Source organism: Podarcis vaucheri, assembly GCF_965113315.1.
Source record: "Podarcis vaucheri genome assembly, chromosome: 9".
In the NCBI taxonomy this organism is placed as follows: Eukaryota; Metazoa; Chordata; class Lepidosauria; order Squamata; family Lacertidae; genus Podarcis; species Podarcis vaucheri.
The window spans coordinates 2983953-3003537 of record NC_138767.1 but is presented as its reverse complement, the minus strand read 5'-3'; the positions used below and the strand labels follow the sequence as shown (position 1 = coordinate 3003537).

Below are 19585 nucleotides of genomic sequence, written 5' to 3'. Positions count from 1 at the left end.
ATAATATCCTCTAAAACAGAGCTCCTATATGCTCTGTCCAGGATGTGGGTTTCCTTCCTTTAGGACAAGTATGGGTGACCTGTGACCCTCCAGATGTTGGAGGGCTACGACTCACATCAGCCGCAGCCAGCATGGGCAACGGTCAGAGATGGTGGCAGCTTCCGTGAAGGTTTTGAAGAAGAGGTTGGAAGGCCATCAGTCACAGATTATTTACCTGTGATTCCTGTGTTGCAAGGATTTGGACTAAATGACTCTTGGGGTCCCCTCCAACTCTACAATTCTATGATTCTGCAGCAACATCTGGAAAGCCACGGGTTCCCCACCCATGCATTAGAGCTCTGCCAAAGGCAGAGGGCTCGTCTGCACTTCCGCTTGTCCAGTGCATGAAAGTTTTTGCTTCCGATTCCTTTCCTACAGCCTTGCAGGGATTGTTTGAAAAAGAAGGAAAAGGAACCATAGCTCAGTGGTGAAGCACATGATGTTGCAAAAGCAATCAAATCTGGAAGCTTGGGAGCAGATTTCTGCTTCTTGAAGCGGTGGGAGACCTTAGGCCCAGGGACCACATGTGGCCCTCAAGCCTTCCCTACCTGGCCCTTGGAATCCTTTATTCTCCTACTTTGTATCCCCAGTTTTTCATTGGCTGGAATGTGCATCAATTTCTGGTGCATGTGCCCAGAAGGAAGGGGCACAGAGGGTCAACAGAACTCACTGAACCTTGCCTCCAATGCTGCCAGGTGCCCACGCACAAGGCTTGGAGGATTCCTGGAGCCCGCATACCAGCTTAGCCCTGGTCACCCATGCAGGGAGGAACCTGGCGGGCCAACGCAGCCCTTGGCAGGCTAATCCCATGCCCTCCGATGATGGCCAGGCAGACATTCAGCAAGACGGCTGGGGATGCGGCGGGCAGAGCAGGACGGGGGATCCCTGCGTGGGGGCACCTCGTCATAGCCCCTAAAATTATGCGCCCAGGGCTGTGGTCCCCCTGCCCCCATCACACTATGCCCCTGACCCAGGCTACATCTGGAGGGAGGAAACACAACACATCTGCTGAATGTTGCCCTGCTCCAGAGCTCTGCCTTGCCAACAGAGTAGACCCAGCCAGCCTTCCCGGGGAGGAAAATTGCAACCCTTCCTCAACACCCATCACTCAGGGCACAGACATCCACAATCAGCTGATAATAGCACACATACTCCCATCTCTCTTGGCGTCAGGCAACTGAAGGAATGGTCCTTGAATGAGATAGAATTTTCTTGTTCGCTCTTGTTCATTCTGTGGCTGAGCAGACTTCCCATGAAGTGAAATGAAACACGTTCCATCTTCACTCTAGTGTGGCTCCAGGCAACGGGTTTGTCAAATTTTACAATTCTCCCGTATCTAGGCTCTCCTTACAAACCCAACTGTGAAGTTCGTGGCAGTTACACTCGCTCCAATTTTTTTCTCTAGATGAAGGAATAATGGAAGCACAATCTTCCTCAGAGTCTCCATAGTTCTCCCAGCTGTTGGGATTGCCAGCAGACCAGTACCTGGGGGTACAGGAGGGCTTGTATTATAAAATCGGAAAAAAGAGGATGAGCCTAACAAAGCTAGGGTTGCTATATGTCCAGATTTTCCTGGGCACGTCCTCTTTTTCGTGGTTAATTTTTTTGTCCAGGTGGATTTTTAAAATTTTGCAAATCCATGTTTTTGGTTTTCATCCTCCCCCCAAAAAAAAGTTCAGCCAAAGCATTGTAACTGGCAACCCAACTGAGCGCTAGGCGTGGCTTCCACGAACTGACCAATCACATTGTAGGTAGCTCAGATCTGGAATAGGACAGGTGGGTACCGCCCCCCCAACATAAATCCTGTCTATGCCCATGCTGTGGCAGGCAAGTGTACATTTCTTGTACACCTGATCTTTGTGTTATGTCCACTCGCTGTGGAGGAGCCATGTAGACTTTGAAGGAGACAGTAAAATGGTGGTCCTAGGGAGGTAATGCTCAGATCTCCTATCCACAACCCTCCCCAGCAAGGAACACTCTCTTTTGTGCCAATGAGGTCCTACAGCAAATTCTAAAGGTAACTTCTCTCTTGCTGGGGCCTGAGCACTTAGGACCGGCACCCCAAATGAAGGGGACCCTAAGTTCTGCTACAGGGTTGGCAAGAAATGGTGCAGTTGTCTCAGACATGCAGAAACATCACGTCCTGGGGTATGGTTTTTGTAGACTCACTGTGTTATTAATCTGGAGCCATCTGTCCATTCCCATTTGCCTTCCTCACTTTCATCTGTAAGGCCAATCCAGGCAGGAGTGGTGAGTTGAGAAGTGATGTAGGTCTGCCGAAAGAGGGAACTGGAATTCAGCATCATGGCAATAAAGAGATACAAGCATTCCTGGGCTTCCATATGTCCTTTGCTCCATGATGTCTTTTTCAAAGTTCATAATCCTTGACAAGTAAACCCACGTTATGTGCTAAGCAATTAAATGGGCTCCATGACCTGCATGAACAATTCACACCACTTGCACATCTATCACCAAATCTCAGAATTGCCCAAAAATTAGGGAGAATGTAGGGTAGGCAAACTAAGGCCAGTGGTGTAGCGTGGGTTGTCAGCACCCGGGGCAAGGCAAGTAATTTGCGCCCCCTAACCCGTGGATTTGCGCCCCCTAACCCGTGGATTTGCGCCCCCTAACCCTAACCCCCAGATGTTGCGCCCGGTGCGGCCGGCCCCCCTGCACCCTCCACGCTACGCCACTGACTAAGGCCCAGGGGACGGATCCGGCCCAATCACCTTCTGCCAATCCTGCCAACGGACGGTCCAGGAATCAGCCTATTTTTACATGAATGGAATGTGTCCTTTTATTTAAAATGCATCTCTAGGTTATTTGTGGGGCCTGCCTGGTGTTTTTACATGAGTAGAATGTGTGCTTTTATTTAAAATGCATCTCTGGGTAATTTGTTGGGCATAGGAATTTGTTCATTATTTTTTTCCAAAATAGAGTCCAGCCCCCCACAAGGTCTGAGGGACAGCGGATCAGCCCCCTGCTGAAAAAGTTTGCTGACTTCTGTTCTAGGGTGCCCAAGCAATGAAGACCCACCATCACCTGCTGAGATTCACCATCACTTCATGTGCACAATGGCGTAGCGTGGGGGATGCAGGGGGGGGCGGCTGCACCGGGCGCAAATTACTTGCCTTGCTCCAGGTGCTGACAACCCACGCTGCACCACTGCATGTGCAAATGGGATCGTGCTCAAAGTCACATTCTTTTGTGGTGACACATTTCAGGACAGGATCTCTGGCAGACCAGGGTTTGTGGTGTGTGGAGAGGAAGAAGATACAGCAGTATTTGCAAGAGGTCCTGAAGTATTTGCATGTGACAGTTAAAAGACAGTCAGAAAAATAAAGGCTATTGGAGAAGATGATAATAAACCCCAAACAGCAAGAGAGAAAGAAGAACAATATATATATTGTTCAGTATACATGAGGTATAACAGTATCCCTGAAGAAGCATCACCACCCCCATTATTCAGTCTGGGCACTGAGAATCTTCTGGCGGTTCCCTCCCTGTGAGAAGTGAAGCTACAGGGAACCAGGCAGAGGGCCTTCTTGGTAGTGGTGCCCTCCCTGTGGAATGCCCTCCCATCAGATGTCAAGGAAATAAACAACTATCTGACTTATAGAAGACATCTGAAAGCAGCCCTGTTAAGGGAAGTTTTTAATGTTTGGTATTTCATTGTTTTTAATATTCTGTTGGGAGCTGCCCAGAGTGGCAGGGGAATAAATTATTATTATTATTATTATTATTATTATTATTATTATTATTATTATTTAACCTGTTCTTCATCAGTCAGGATGGAGGCCAAATGGGCATCTCTGGACATGCAGAAGTTCTCGGCATCATACCAGGTCTTTTTCCCTTTTGAAACGTAGTAGAGATTCTTCCCAAAAAGCTTCCAGCCACCAGAAGACTTTGCACCTTTCTTGAAGAGGTTTTCTAGGAGGAATTAATGCAAATACTTTAACATACCCGGCACTGTGTTGCATGTAGACTAAGGACAGTTCTGGGATTTGGGGAAGAATCACCCTCTCAGCCTGGCTTACCTCAAAACATTTTGCTTAGGGAATGGACTCAGTCGGTTGACCCAACACATGCTTTGAGCTTTTAGGAGGAAGGAAATGACCCCCAAGACAATAAACATTGTCTCAAAGTGTTCTCATTGGAAAGGTTCAGGTGGGAAGATTTTGATCAAACTTGAGAGGCACTTATAATCATTGTCTATGAGGCTGGTGATGGTCATGACCCAGGATATTGATTCAGAATCCTCAGCATTAGAAGACTCTATCCCAGAAAGAGTTTAAAGACCGGTGGAAACACATTCCCTAGAGCTCTTGGGGAATTGTGTTGGGGAATTGCTGAAGAACCCTCTCCTGCGGCAGCAGTGATAAGAACACGAGCCCCATGCTTCAACTTGTAGTAATGAAATAAAGAGAACCATATCATATAAGGTTTTGACCTACTGAGCATGCTTGGACTGTGGTCAGACTATGCTCAGTAACTGGAATGAAATACTATACAGTCATACCTCAGGTTACAGAAGCTTCAGGTTGCGTTTTTTCGGGTTACAAACCTGCCGAAACCCAGAAGTACCGGAACAGGTTATTTCCGGCTTTCAGTGGTCGTGCATGCTCAGAAGCACTAAATTTTGCTTTGCACATGCGCAGAATCACTGAATCACAACCCATGCATGTGCAAACGTGGCACTGCAGGTTGCAAATGCTGCAAGTTGCAAATGTGCATCCCGCATGGATCACGTTCGCAACCCAAGCATCCACTGTACTGAGGTGAAATCTAATCCTGCAATAAAAGTCTAGCAGACCATGGGGAAGCTCCTTTGTTTAAAATGGTAGTCAGCACACATGCTCACACTGTTTGTAATTTCGACTGCTCATGGGGAGACAGCTGTGGGGAGGGAAACTATTGGATAGGAAATTTAAACTTAATGGAATGTGTGGAATTTGTGTCAAATGTATAAAACTGGAACATTTTGTCCGGGGCCAGTTAATTTGGGGAAACATCCCTGCTGGTCCTTTCTGCACAGAAATAAAATACAAATACGACTCCTTCGCCACCCACTGACTCATGTGATTTTTGGTATATCAACAAGACAGGGCAAGCTTTGATTGCAAGAACCTGACCCAGTTCAGATTACTGAACACCACGGCCTGCTCACTGGAAGCTTCTAGAATCCCATGTCTATCATCACGCTGTTTTCAGAGAAGGCACACTCCCAGTTTCAGCTGCTTGGCACTGACCAGGAGCCCGGCCTTTCAAGGAACAACCAGGAGCTCACTTCAAATTTCTGGTGTTGTGTATGACATCAGCTGTGAGGCAGGTGGAAGTTGTTTGTGGAAAATGACCTCATTGGGACCCATATCAGCCCTTATCAATGAAGACCTTTTTTATTTCAGCAGGCATCTTACTGATTTTAAAGCTAATTTTAACTATTTTTCCCTCTATCGTATCAATATTACAGTGGTGCCTCACAAGACGAAAAGAATCCGTTCTGTGATTCTCTTCATCTAGCGGTTTTTCCGTCTTGCGAAGCAAGCCCATTGACGGATTAGCGGATTGTGGATCGAGGGCCCGACCCCGCTATGTGAAATAAATACACAAGGACACGTGATTAAGGTTAATGGGCAAGAAAAGGCCACAACTTTATTGATTACAGCAGTGAAAAGGTATTGGCTTAGGTATTGGATGACTATAGGTGGTGGGTTTATTCAACAGTAGGTGGAGCCTGTTGATGCTCATCCAACTATAGGCTCACCCCCTGATGTCACCGAGGGTCGTGCCATGGCCTCCCGCCAAGCAGGCATCGGACGGAATACACGAACCCCAGATTCCTTTAACGGAATAACCCACGGTAGATAGCATAGGCGATGGCCACACCTAGCCCTTGACGCAGCACAACACATGAATCCAATGCCTAACTGCCACCCGAGCCGCAAAGGGGCTCGCCGCCAATACCCTCACAGCTGCAACCAATCCCTAATGCTGCTAATGACACTGAGGGACAACGACGAATGAGGAGGAGGCGGAGCTAGCACCACAGCATTAAGCTGCTACACACGCCCCCCGGAGGCACCTGGTTGGCCACCTCCAGTGGGCGTGGGCGCCAGCCAGGTAGGAGGGGAGGGGGCTAATGCCCCCTACCAGGGGCGGAGCTCGGTCTCCCGCCCACAACCACTCCCCTCTCTTCCAGGGAGGAGAGTCTTTAGCGCTATTAGCGCTATTAGCGGCTTTTAGCGGCTTTAAGCGGCTTTTAGTGGCTTATCTGCTGATCAGATCAGCTGATAAGTGGCTTAGCGGCTTAGAAAAAGGGGGGAGGGGAAAAAACCAGCAGGAATTCACAAGACATTGTCGTCTTGCGAATAAAGCCCATAGGAAATTCGTTTTGCGAAGCACCTTTCGTCTAGCGAGTTTTCCGTCTTGTGAGGCATTCGTCTTGCGGGGCACCACTGTATAACCTTTTTGTAGCCTGCTTAGAGACTACAGTGGATGCTTTAGTTGAGATTCCTCAGGATCCCTTCCAACACTACAGTTCTATGATTCTAAGCAGTATATACATTGTTGAAATAAACAGGCCTGTGGGTCAGAGGTTCCCTGCTACTGCTTTAGAGAATTTATGTCAAACCAAAACCTTGAATATTAAATAGACTCTAAAAGAGTTACCCTGGCTGCTTGAGCTATATGATCTTTGGTGGCTGCGTGTGAGACTAGCTGTAACCTTTGAACCACCTTGAAGGACAGCCCATAGCTGCCAACTTACAGATTTGAAAATAAGGGACCAGCAGCCTTGAAAATAAGGGATCAGCAGCCAAAATAAGGGATTTTCCGGGCACAGGTACGTTCAACTTCTGAGCCCCTCCAAGCCAAAGGCAGAAAGCCCAGCCAGCAGCCAAACGAAGCCTCAAGCGGTGGTTCCCACAGTGCAGCAACCCGGCAAAGGGGATGCAGCAAGGAAAACCACCGTCACCTCTCCGTTGGGAAGCGCTGAGCAAAGGCGAGTCCCCAGGCAACGCGGCCGATTTGATGGCACAAGGCATGCAAGCTCCACCCCCCAGTCATTCTTAGACTCCTTATTGGGTGAGCAATGCAGCCAAGCAACACAGTTGGAGCCTCCCTCCTACCTGGCCAGCAGGGAGGGAGGGAGAGGAGCTGCTTCCTTTGAAACCCGGGAAATTTATGGGACATCATCAATTCGGGACAGCAGCGGGACACAGCGCTGGGATAAGGGAGTTTCCCGCCAAATAAGGGGCGGTTGACAGCTATGGGACAGCCCCACATTGAACACATTGAAAAAGTCTGCCCTGGAGGTTATTAGAGGGTGAGCCATCCCCATCCTGGAACAACCAGACTCCACACAACTGAAGACATCTGAGCTTCTGGTAACAAGCTGGATTCTAATAGTATCCCGGGACTACAGACCTAATCCTTCCCAGGGGTGGAGGGGCATACATTCAGAACAGGCTGCCTACTCAATTCCCAGATTGAGGAACTATCATTCCATAGCACCTTCATCTTGCCAAAATTCAGCCTCCATTTACTGGTCGCTATCCATCTAGCCCATCACTGTCTTCAAACACTAATCAAGCGCATGCGCTTCTCCACCTGACTCAGATGACAAGGATAAATAGAGCTGGGTATCATCAGCACACCGGTAACACCATGACCCTAATCCCCTAAAGACCTCGCCCAACACCCTCAAGATGTTAAGCACTGTTGTTTTCTGCTAGCTAACACATGAGTGTTTAACCTTAGATCAGGTGACAAAGGTATTTGGCTGAAAATCTCCATTTTGAAAGGGAGCTGCCTTTAGTCTTCATTTCCAGATCTCAGAGGAAGTAAGGAGGTTTAAATGTCTCTGCAGGAAAACAACTCCAGGCAAAATGGAGGCCATAAGGAGAGAGACTTTTTTAAAAATAGTTCTGTTTGGAATTATATTTTATTTCTAAGATGCTTGGTCTTTGTGCACAGCACAAGATATTAATGGAATTATGTGGGTGTATCTTTGATGCTTTTTATCTGTTTTGAAGACAGTTCTGCAAGTAAAGTTTTTGAATAATATCTAATGGGTCTGGGCAAAAATAGTCAGTTTTTATGCATCCGGTCACTTCAAACTGCACCCTGTTAATATCTGCAATATAACCCACAGTATCACATTTCAGCTCATCTATGTTTGCTTGCCTTTATATTCCCAAAATGTGCCACAGCACCATATTGAGGGTTGAAGGCACTTACGGTACTTTACTTTCCGCTCGTTGTAGAGGTTTTCGGCATCTGCTATGTGCTGTGGCAGGTTCGTGACTTCTTCAGCTACCTTCATGGCTGAAAGCATCCCCAAACTTAGATGAGGGTTTCTTTTCTCCCACCCAACACTTCCATTTATTTAAATAACTGTCTCCCACCAACTTCCTATCTCACCCAAGGAAACAAACAAATCAAGTGTAAAAACTCCCCCAAAACTAAAACAGTTGATAGCTTAAAGAACATTAGCAAAAACCCAAAATAGCCTCCAAAATCAAAATAAGGATGCCCAGAGTGGATGGGTCAACCTAGCCAGATGGGCGAGGTACAAATAATAAAATTGGTGGTGGTGGTGGTTTTTAAGGTGAACAAATAAGTTCTTCAAGTTCTGAAGTCATAAACCAATCAGAATCATGTGTCAGAGGATGATACTTTAGATATTCACCTTACTCCTTATTAAGATCATTAGACAAAGACTAGAAAATATGATTGTGTGATTCCTACCCCCAAATATGAGTTTGCACTGATTTCACCTTGCTGTCTAAATATTACAGATACAATTTCTCTACCTAGACTAAATCTGCATCTGCCCTGTTTCCATCCGCAACATGCAGAAAGCTAAAGGAAAAGATGGTTATCCTAAAGAAGATAGTTCACTGTATCCACCAATAATCAGCACTAAGGACTAGAATCCTGAAGCAGACCAAAAGCTCAAGAAGGAAGGAGCCTGTATACAGATGTAGAGCTCATCCACACATCCATGTGAGTCGTGCCTAAAAAACACTGCTCTGAGTGTTTTTTCCCCTTGGGTCCAAGCAATTTTGCCTTTGGCCCACCGCTTTCCCCCAGGAAACCCACCCAAGTGTTATATCGGTGCAAACATCAGTCTGGAGAAAACCAGATTGACGTTTGCTCTGATTCAGTGGCAAACAGCCAGTTTCCCTTGGGGGGAAATGGCGAGGCAAGTGGAAGTGTGGGTGAGCTCTCATTCAAAAGATCAGTATGAAGTAAGCAGCACATAAGCGACACACAAAACGCTACCAAACCATTCTACGTTCTAAACCTTATATTAACAATCCAAAAATTGAGAGAGCTATGTACAAGATCTACTACAGAAGCCACAAACAGAAAACTCATTCAAATTGTGTCCAAAAGGAAAATTCAGTCTTTAAAGTTCCTTTAGCCAGGCTGCTGTAGATATCAACAAAGGTAAGCTTGATCAAACGAAGTGTCGGCAATGTTACGCATGAGAGTTACACAGGGTGCCGGCGTTGGTCACCTGTTTCGCCCATGAAGTGTCTTGGGCTTCTTCAGTAAATTCTCTCTCACGGTTTTGATATACAGTGGTACCTCGGGATAAGTACTTAATTCGTTTCGGAGGTCCGTACTTAACCTGAAACTGTTTTTAACCTGAAGCACCACTTTAGCTAATGGGGCCGCGATTTCTGTTCTCATCCTGAAGCAAAGTTCTTAACCTGAGGTACTATTTCTGGGTTAGCGGAGTCTGTAACCTGAAGCGTATGTAACCCGAGGTACCATTGTATTTATAAACATTCAAGTCCATATGTTACATTCCTTCTTGGCTTAAGCTACAAAATTTAGTTTCTTTCTTCAGGAAATTCTCCCTCAAGATTTTGGGGTATTTACATACATTGGCTTAGCAAATGAATAAATGTTTAAGTCAAGAAAGAACTTAGCATATGAAGTTGAATGTATGTAAATACACCAAAATCTCGAGGGAGAATTTCCTGAAGAAACTAAATTTTGTAGCTTAAGCCAAGAAGGAATGTAACATATGAACTTGAATGTCTATAAATATATCAAAACCGTGAGAGAGAATTTACTGAAGAAGCCCAAGACTCTTCATGGGCGAAACAGGTGACCAACGCCAGCACCCTGTCTAACTCTCGTGCGTAACCAACACTTCGTTTGATCAAACTTACCTTTGTTGATATCTACAGGAGCCTGGCTAAAGGAACTTTAAAGACTGAATCTTCCTTTTGGACACAATTTGAAGGAGTTTTCTGTTTGTGGCTTCTGTAGTAGATCTTGTACCTTGTTCTCTCAATTTTTGGATTATTAATATCAGATTTAGAACATAGAATGGTTTTGTGCGCTGCTTATGTGCTGCTTACTTCATACTGGTCTACTACAAGAATTGGCAGCATACGTTCATTTCTTCAGTATTCATTCCAAAGATGGCTTCCATATTTCCTATTGATGGAAGGTGAGATCCTAACCTTCTTTTAAGTTTGTACTGGATGTCTTGTGGCATAGTTCCCACACAGCCAGGTCAAGAAGAACTTCCTGACAGTAAGAGCTGTTCGACAGTGGAATTTGCTGCCAAGGAGTGTGGTGGAGTCTCCTTCTTTGGGGGTCTTTAAGCAGAGGCTTGACAACCATATGTCAGGAGTGCTCTGATGGTGTTTCCTGCTTGGCAGGGGGTTGGACTCGATGGCCCTTGTGGTCTCTTCCAACTCTATGATTCTATGATTCTAAGATGTTCAGTGTTCTTTCTAGGTTCTCTTGTTCTCTATCTTCTGTTGGGGCTTGGGGGGGGCAGGGGGTGTTCTAAAACAACCAGAAACAGATGATTATTGTCCTTCCACTTACGATTTTCAGTCATGAGTTCGTTATTTCTTAGCCCAGTTGCCATTGCAGTCCTCAGTTTGTCCATTGGCTGATCAAGTGGGCTCTCTTTTTCTTTATTCATCTTATAAACTAAAGGCATTGAAACAAATGCAGGTAATTTTAATGTGAAGCTGTTAAAAGCTTACACCTAAATAACCTTTCCCCATCTCCCTGCATACACACATCCCCCCAAAAAAAGTGAAGATACCTTCTTCAGAGTTTGCTTCACTATGCCCAGGACTGCCTAAGTGAGGTTACAGGGAACCAGGCAGAGGGCCTTCTCGGTGGTGGCACCTGCCCTGTGGAACGCCCTCCCATCGAGGAAATAAAAAACTATCTGAATTTTAGAAGACATCTGAAGGCAGCCCTGTACAGGGAAGTTTTAATGTTTGATGTTTTATCGTGTTTTTAATATTCTGCTGGGAGCTGCCCAAAGTGGCTGGGGAAACCCAGCCAGATGGGCGGGATATAAATAGTACGTTGTTGTTGTTGTTGTTGTGGTTGTGGTTGTTGCTGTTGTTACATAGGGAGAAAGGTCTCAAGCAGGGATCTTTACCCAATATCCTTTTAAACAGACCTTTTTTAATTAATTAATTAAATAGAATTTATATACGGCGTGATTGTAACCAAACACTTTAGTGGTTTGCAAGAAATCTTAAGACTGTCAATGAAAACAGTTCAAAACAAGTAAATTAAAACATTTTTTAAAAATAATTAAAATCAGCCATAAGCCAAAAAGAAATCAAGAAACATCAGCATCTACATTTGCCTAAACAAAAATGTTGTAAGTGGGCAGCAAAAAGAATACAGCGAAGAAGCTTGCCTGAATTACTGCTGCCACACTAAAATAATAGCTGCCACACTAAAATAATGATTTCTTAAAAGTATGGAAAGAGTATTGTTTAGCATAAGGTTACCAGATTTTTTTCAATGAATCCGGGGACACTTTAAATAAATGAATGAATGAATGAATGAATGAATGAATGAATCAATGCATACTAACGTTCAGGATGTTGATGCTGCAGTGATGGCAGTGGCAGAGGGAAGGGAGGCTTCATACTGCCTGTCGGAGCAGCCCCATCCCAACTCCTACTTGCGTGCAAGCAGGAGGGGGCGGGTATCCCTCAGCTGGGAAGGGAGGCTTCCCTTTGCCTAACTGAGAGATCCCCGCCCCGCTCCTGCTTGCACGCAAGTAGGAGTTGGGAGGCTGCTCCGATAGGCAGCATGAAGCCTCCCTTCGCAGCTTAGTTGCTGGGGTCAGGGAAGGTGGGGGCAGCCCGGAAGCTGTGTCTTAGAGTCCCTGCACCACCATCATGTGGGGACTTCCCAGCAGCTCCTGAAGCCAGCCAGAGCCAACTGCTCCGGGCTGCTGAGACTGCCACTGCTGCGTTTCCCGGGGACATTAGATGAAATCCGGGGACATTCTAGGGATAGAATTTGTCCAGGGACTTATTCACAAATCCGGGGACTGTCCCCAGGAAAGGGGGATGTCTGGTAACCCTAGTATAGCACCTGTAAAGTGTATGTTCTTCCATTTAAAGCAGCAGAATTGGCATATATTGGGTAAGATAATAATAATAATAATAATAATAATAATAATAATAATAATAATAATAATTTTTATTTATACCCCACCCTCCCCGGCCAGAGCCGGGCTCAGGGCGGCTAACACCAGTGAAATCACAATAAAAACATAATAGGGGAGGGGGAAAGAAACAATTTAAAATACAGGTTAAAATACAATTTAAAATGCAGCCTCATTTTAGTAGTAGCTAGCCCATAGTTCAAAACCATAAGGGGAGGGAAACATAAGGGTCAGACCGAATCCAAACCAAAGGCCAGGCGGAACAACTCCGTCTTGCAGGCCCTGTGGAAAGATGTCAAGTCCTGCAGGGCCCTGGTCTCTTGGGACACAGCGCTCCACCACGTTAGGGCCAGTGCTGAAAAGGCCCTGGCCCTAGTTGAAACCAATCTAACCACCTTGCAAATTGGGACCTCCAAAGTGTTGTCTTTTGTGGACCTTAAGGTCCTCCGCGGGGCATAACAGGAGAGGCGGTCCCATAGGTACATGGGTCCTAGGCCACATATCCCACCAGTAAACCCATCCCAAGCTGTTAAGGGCTTTTCATACCATAAGTAAAACTTTGCACTTGGCGGGCAAAACTAGGCTTCTTTCACAAGGATCAAAGACCCAGTTTAGTACACACAGAGAGAGAGAGTCTGGGAAGCTCAATGGCACCCATCTGAAGGCTTCACCCAGGGCAAAAAACCTGGCTAGCTCCTCGCCCCCAAAGCTACATCTCTGCACCTGGCATAGTAACAACACAGCAAACAGTGCAAATCTCTGAGCAGAGGGTTGACATGCCAACAGGACTCACTCCTATCAGCAAGTGTGGCTACAGTGTTCCGAACTCACTGCCGTTTCCGGATCAAGCACAAAGGAAGCCCCAGATAGATTGCATTGTAGCAATCCAGCCTTGGTCACCAATGCCTGAACTGTTGTGCTCAGACTCTCGTGCTCACGCAGAGCTCCTCCGCACGAGGAGGGATCAATATGTGCTTGATCAGCCGCACGGTTTACGGAGGGCATCGCTGACGTGCGCAACGTCAGCCAGGAAGAAAGTGCGGCGCCCATTTGCTAGCACACTGTTATGGCCTGGGAATCGGATTCAGAGGATGAACCTGAGGAATCCCAGCCTGCACAGGAGTCCCTGCCTCCAGAACCAGCTGAGACGGGGCTGGGGCTTGAACCTGAAGGGCCCTCACCTGTGCTGGATCTTCAGGTGCAGGCACCAGCTGAGTCTGCTCTGGCTCCGGAGGTGATGGAGGACCCATTGCCTGCAGGTGCTCCACTCTCAGCCCCGTCAGAGGAAGCTGGGGTTGCCTCTGGGTCCAGTAACCCTCCAGCCTCTCCTGAGCTGCAGAGGCTCAGGGCAGAGAGGCGGAGGGAACTAAGTTCTCACAGGAGGTGTGCTCGCCTTAAGGCCAGGAGAGGTGAGTCACCTGTGGACCAGGGACCACCTTATGCCTCGGGGCAGATAAAGGCCAGTCAGCCCAGTCCCAGGTTGCGGGAGCAACATCGTTGGTAACCTGTTCCTGCCAGCACCCTGACCTACTCTCCTCACTTTGGACCTTGCTTCGCCCCTGACGGACAGCCTCCTTACCCTCGACCTAGGACCGGACTCAGACCACGCCGCACGGTAACACCCCCCCCCCCGGGACAAGCACACACACCAATATACAGCACAAGGTAAAGTCAACAAGAACGCAGGCAGCGCAGATTGGTCAAGAGGTGATTTGAGTGAACTTACAGAGGAAAGCCGTGGTGACCAAGACACAAAAGCAGATGAAGGCGAAAATCCCGAGAAATATCCATCCAACCTTGAGAGGAATTCGCCAGCGTGGTTTCGGTTTGGTCGGAGGAGCAGCACCGGGTTTCCCTTTGGCCGCCGCTGCCCCCGCTGCTCCTGCTGGTGGCGCTGCTCCTGCTGCTGGTGGTGTTGGTGCCGCCGCCGCCGCTGCCGGCTTGGGGGCCATGGCTGAAATGACAAGAAGAAACACCCATGAAGACAAGGGCTCAGAGGACAAGTTCACCATCAGGCCTCTAACATTGAACTGAATTTATTATGTCGGTCACAGACCAGTTCCAGCCCACATACAATATCAAGGAAGTCATAAAACATGATAGGGATACATTTGAATTTGCAATTAGGTATAACAGGGACAATACAGATATAGCAACAGTTAAAAATACATATAAATTAAAACTTACTCACTAACATATCACCTAAAATTATCATTTAAGGCCTTAATCATTATAATAGCACAGCTTGTTCCTTAAGTTTTATGGCAAAAGCACAGAATTTGGCTACCCTTAACATGATCTTAACGTGATGATGCGGGTGGCGCTGTGGGTTAAACCACAGAGCCTAGGACTTGCCGATCAGAAGGTCGGCAGTTCGAATCCCCGCGACGGGGTGAGCTCCCATTACTTGGTCCCTGCTCCTGCCAACCTAGCAGTTCGAAAGCACGTCAAACTGCAAGTAGATGAATAGGTACCACTCCAGCGGGAAGGTAAACGGCGTTTCCGTGTGCTGCTCTGGTTCACCAGAAGCTGCTTAGTCATGCTGGCCACATGACCCGGAAGCTGTACGCCGGCTCCCTTGGCTAATAAAGCGAGATGAGCACCGCAACCCCAGAGTCGGCCATGACTGGACCTAATGGTCAGGGGTCCCTTTACCTTTTAATGTGATCTCAGGATCCTTGTCCTCTACCCGGGATTTTAGACATTGAAGTTCGGATTCATCTGGAGATTTTTGCATAGCAGGGGTAATAAATACCGAGCGTATATCCCCGTAGAAACGGCAACGTAACAAGGCATGAGAGACAGTTTCTACCTCCATCAAGCCGCAGGGGCAGACTCGTTCCAAGGCCTCTAACATCTCCCCATTTGCCAATTTTGTCATGGTACCAAAGATCTAACAGGTAGCAGAAAGCACTAGCACACTGTGATTGCTAAGCATCAGCCCATTGCACTGTTATTCGTGGCTGAGGCAGCGTCTAATTCTGGGGATTCGGCCAGCAAAGAGGGAGATTCAAAGAGGTGGGGTGGAATCTTAGGAGGAAACTCAGAAGTTTGTAAAAATTACACATGGCATGTAGATAGTAGGCAGAGAAATGTTGTTCCTCTCTCCTAGCACTAGAACCCATCAGCATCCAATGAAGCTGGGTGTTGGAAGATTCGGGAGAAACGAAAGGAAGTCCTTCTTCATGCAGGACTGTGGAACTCCCAGCCACAGGAGGCAGATATGGGCACCAACTTGGATGGCTTTAAAAGAAGGGTTAATCCAATTCGCGGAGGAGAGGGCTACCGACAGCTACTGGCCACAATGGCTTCGCTCCACCTTCACACTTTGAGGCAGCAGTGTTTCTGAATACCAGCTGCTGGAATCCACAGGAGGGGAGATCCTGCAGACCCTTCTTATGGTCTGATCAGCAGACACCCTCAGAAGGTGGTGGACTCTCCTTCCTTGGAGGTTTCTAAGCAGAGGTTGGGTGTCCAACACAGATGCTTTATATGAGATTCCTGCAGTGCAGGGGGTTGGACTAGATGACCCTCGGGGTCCCTTCCAGCTCTACAATTCTATGGTTCTATTACATTCAGGTGATCAGAAACATCTTCAGAGCTGAGAAAGAGCAGCTGCTAATAGCTTTTAACCATTTTTTTAAGCTCTCAGATAAAATTGTTCATTGTGGAAAGAAAAAGAAGGAAGTAATTTAAGCTCCATCAACAGGAGGCTAATAATAATAATAATAATAATAATAATAATAATAATAATAATAATAATAATTCTCCAGCCACTCTGGGTGGCTTCCAACAGAATCTTAAAATACAAAAACCTATTAAACATTAAATCTTTCCTAAACAGGGCAGAGACATCACCTTGCCAACAAAGGTCCGTATAGTAAAAGCCATAGTTTTCCCAGTAGTGATGTATGGAAGTGAGAGCTGGACCATAAAGAAGGCTGATCGCCGAAGAATTGATGCTTTTGAATTCTGGTGCTGGAGGAGACTCTTGAGAGTCCCATGGACTGCAAGAAGATCCAACCTCTCCATTCTGAAGGGAATCAGCCCTGAGCGCTCACTGGAAGGACAGATCCTGAACCTGAGGCTCCAAGACTTTGGCCACCTCATGAGAAGAGAAGACTCCCTGGAAAAGACCCTGATGTTGGGAAAGATGGAGGGCACAAGGAGAAGAGGATGACAGAGGATGAGATGGTTGGGCAGTGTTCTTGAAGCTACCAGCATGAGTTTGACCAAACTGCGGGAGGCAGTGGAAGACAGGAGTGCCTGGTGTGCTCTGGTCCAGGGGGTCACAAAGAGTCAGACACGACTAAACGACTAAACAACAACAAAACAGGGCTGCCTTCAGATGTCTTCTAAAAGACTGGTAGTTGTTGTTCTCTTTGACATCTGGTGGGAGGGTGTTCCACAGGATGGGTGCCACCACCAAGAAGGCTCTCTGCCTGGTTCCCTGTAACTTGGCTTCTTGTAGTGAGGGAACCGCCAGAAGGACCTCAGCGCTGGACCTCAGTGTCCGGGCAGAATGATGGGGGTGGAGACGCTCCTTCAGGTATCCTGGACCAAGGCGGTTTAGGGCTTTAAAGGTCAGCACCAACACTTTGAATTGGTGGCTAAGGTTACCGAGTGCCTTCTGGCGGTTCCCTCTTAGCAAGAAGTGAGGTTACAGGGAACCTAGCAGAGGGTCTTCTTGGTAGTGGCGCCCGCCCTGTGGAACGCCCTCCCTTCAGATGTGAAGGAAATAAGCAGCTATCTTCTCTTTAAAAGACATCTGAAGGCAGCCCTGTTTAGGGAAGTTTTTAATATTTAATGCTGTATTGTTTTTAACACTTGAGTGGAAGCCGCCCAGAGTGGCTGGGGAGACTTAGCCAGATGGGTGGGGTATAAATAATATATTATTATTATTATTATTATTATTATTATTATTATTATTATTATTATTATTAACTATTCAGGAATTGCCCGTGTGTATCTACCCAACACTGATTAGCCTCCTGCAACACAAGGACCTAAGAAGAGGCTGCTGGATCAGACCAATGACCCTTCTAGCACAGCAGGATTCGAACTCAAGAGCAGCACTCCCCTCCTGCGGTTTCCAGCCACTGTCCTTCAGAAGCATTGCTGTCCCTGACTAGCATAGTCATCCTGGCTAGTAGCCATCAATAGCCCTCCTCCTCCGCGAATTTTGCTAATTCTCTTTTGAGACCATCAAGGTTGCTGGCTATCACTGGCTCCTTTGGGAATGAGTTCCGTAGCTTAACTACACACTGTGGGAAGAGCTTTGCCTCTTCAGGGATTCTGGTGCTGCGTTCAAGACCCAATAAGCAGCGGGAAACCCCAGCATTTGGTGGCCACCAAGCAACAGGCAGTTGCACCTGCGATTCGTGGCTGGTGCTGCATCAAATTAAGGCAAGTCTGTCGTGATGCAAAGAAGGCAAAGGCTAGGAGGAAACTCAGAAATATCTGGAGGAGGTGGGAAAGAAGGAGAAGTCGCCTAACAGATTTAAACTATCTTTTAAATTCTCAAATAAAAGCATTCACTGTGAAAAGGGAACAGTTTAAGCTCTATTAAGGAGAGGTTGAGGTTAAAAATTCAAGGATTACCTAAGTAGATCTTCCCAACATTGGATAATCTGCTGTAGTGTTGAGGCAACTACTGTACCTCCTGATTCTGGTTCACTTTAGGATTCCCTTCCAGATTATCTGTCCAGGATTTCCCTTGCTCTTCTTCCGAGTCTGATTCTCTTGAACCCTATGCTATTTCTGCTCTATATTTCCCATGGATTCTTATGCCTCCCTCCCACGGCCTTATACTCACTTCCTTTGTCCTCCCAGGATGGTGCAAGCAGCAGCCCTGTGACACAAGCCGCTTGCTGATTGGCTGCCTGCCCTGCCCTGCCACCATTCACCATCACAAGCACACCTGTGGCTGAAAGGTAAGGCAGATTGTGATGGCGCTGGGCCTGTGAGGCAGCAGTCTTTGGCATCCCATGTCAAACCAAGTGGGGCAAGACCCTTGTGGCTAAAGAAAGGTCCTTCACTGGCTCTGTGAGCCTAGCTGTCTCCCACCTTCAGGATCTCCTAGAGGGAGTTTGCGACTCAGATGAAATTTGACCCAGCACTATTCCTAGAATGCCAATATTACTATCAGCCACTGTGTGGTTTTATTTTCATACATTAAGCTATTTAAGTGTGTGTGTGTGTGTGTGTGTGTGTGTGTGTGTGTGTGTGTTGAAAGAGGAATACTTTCAAAACTTTTAGGAATAATGGAAAGGCTTCTTGGTGACTACAAGGGCACTATCCAATCTGTCCTGTCCGCAGCTGGCTTTTGCTGGACAGCTCTGAGCCAAGTTATTATTTATAACTTGGTTTCTCCAGCCACACTGTGCGGCTTCCAATAAAATATTAAAAATACAATAAAGCATCAAACATTAAAAACTTCCTTAAACGGGGCTGCCTTCAGATGTCTTCTAAAAGTCAGATAGTTGTTTATTTCCTTGACATATGATGGGAGAGTTTTCCACAGGGCGGGTGCCACTACCGAGAAGGCCACTACTGAGATTAATATTTTCGTTTTATGGATCAATGGTATCGTTAGATAGTAAAATTCATGTTAAAATGCTGTTTTAGGGGTTGTTTCTAAAAGTCTGCAATGGATTAATCTGTTTTGCATTACGTTCTATGGGAAAGCGCACCTTGGTTTTGGAACGCTTTGATTTTGGAACAGACTTCCGGAATGGATTAAGTTTGATACCACTGTATACTTATGCCAGATACTTTCACTCTAGCCTGTTAAAACAAGGAAGACCTGAGTTTCCCCATGGAACAATGTGTTCTTGCCTCTTTGCATTGTGGGAAATCCTCCATGATTCCCCTAACCTGAGATCATGTAGGCAGGTAGCCATCAGGGGAAGTTCCTGAATCTGCCATTGTTTGCTCAGATGGGCATCCCGAATGTCTTCATCAAATGCCAATGCTTTGTGTAAAACTGTCTGGAGCCACGTGAAACTTGCTAAGTCCATTCATCCCTCTTGGTGAGGTGGCGTTGCTGGATGGAAGAGGCTTCACTGGGGCCCGACGCTGGAA

At 46.7% G+C, this 19585-nt stretch overlaps 1 protein-coding gene across 2 annotated transcripts; it reads right to left on the bottom strand.

Annotated features, from left to right (window-relative positions):
* Window positions 1–1236: 1236 nt before the first annotated feature.
* On the bottom strand, window positions 1237–18336 carry LOC309540058 (uncharacterized protein). Of its 2 annotated transcripts, none has more exons than XM_082236669.1 (7): window positions 18104–18336; window positions 14229–14532; window positions 10900–11007; window positions 8281–8367; window positions 3812–3972; window positions 2209–2312; window positions 1237–1524 (listed from the first exon to the last, which is right to left on the bottom strand). In XM_082236669.1, the coding sequence occupies exons 2-7, from the start codon at window positions 14512–14514 to the stop codon at window positions 1359–1361; spliced, it is 912 nt and encodes a 303-aa protein (XP_082092795.1). In that variant the 5' UTR covers window positions 14515–14532; window positions 18104–18336; the 3' UTR covers window positions 1237–1358. The 2 variants fall into 2 exon arrangements, with proteins under 2 accessions (XP_082092795.1, XP_082092796.1); XM_082236670.1 differs by having other exon boundaries at window positions 14229–14456; window positions 18104–18334.
* Between the last annotated feature and the right edge of the window lie 1249 nt (window positions 18337–19585).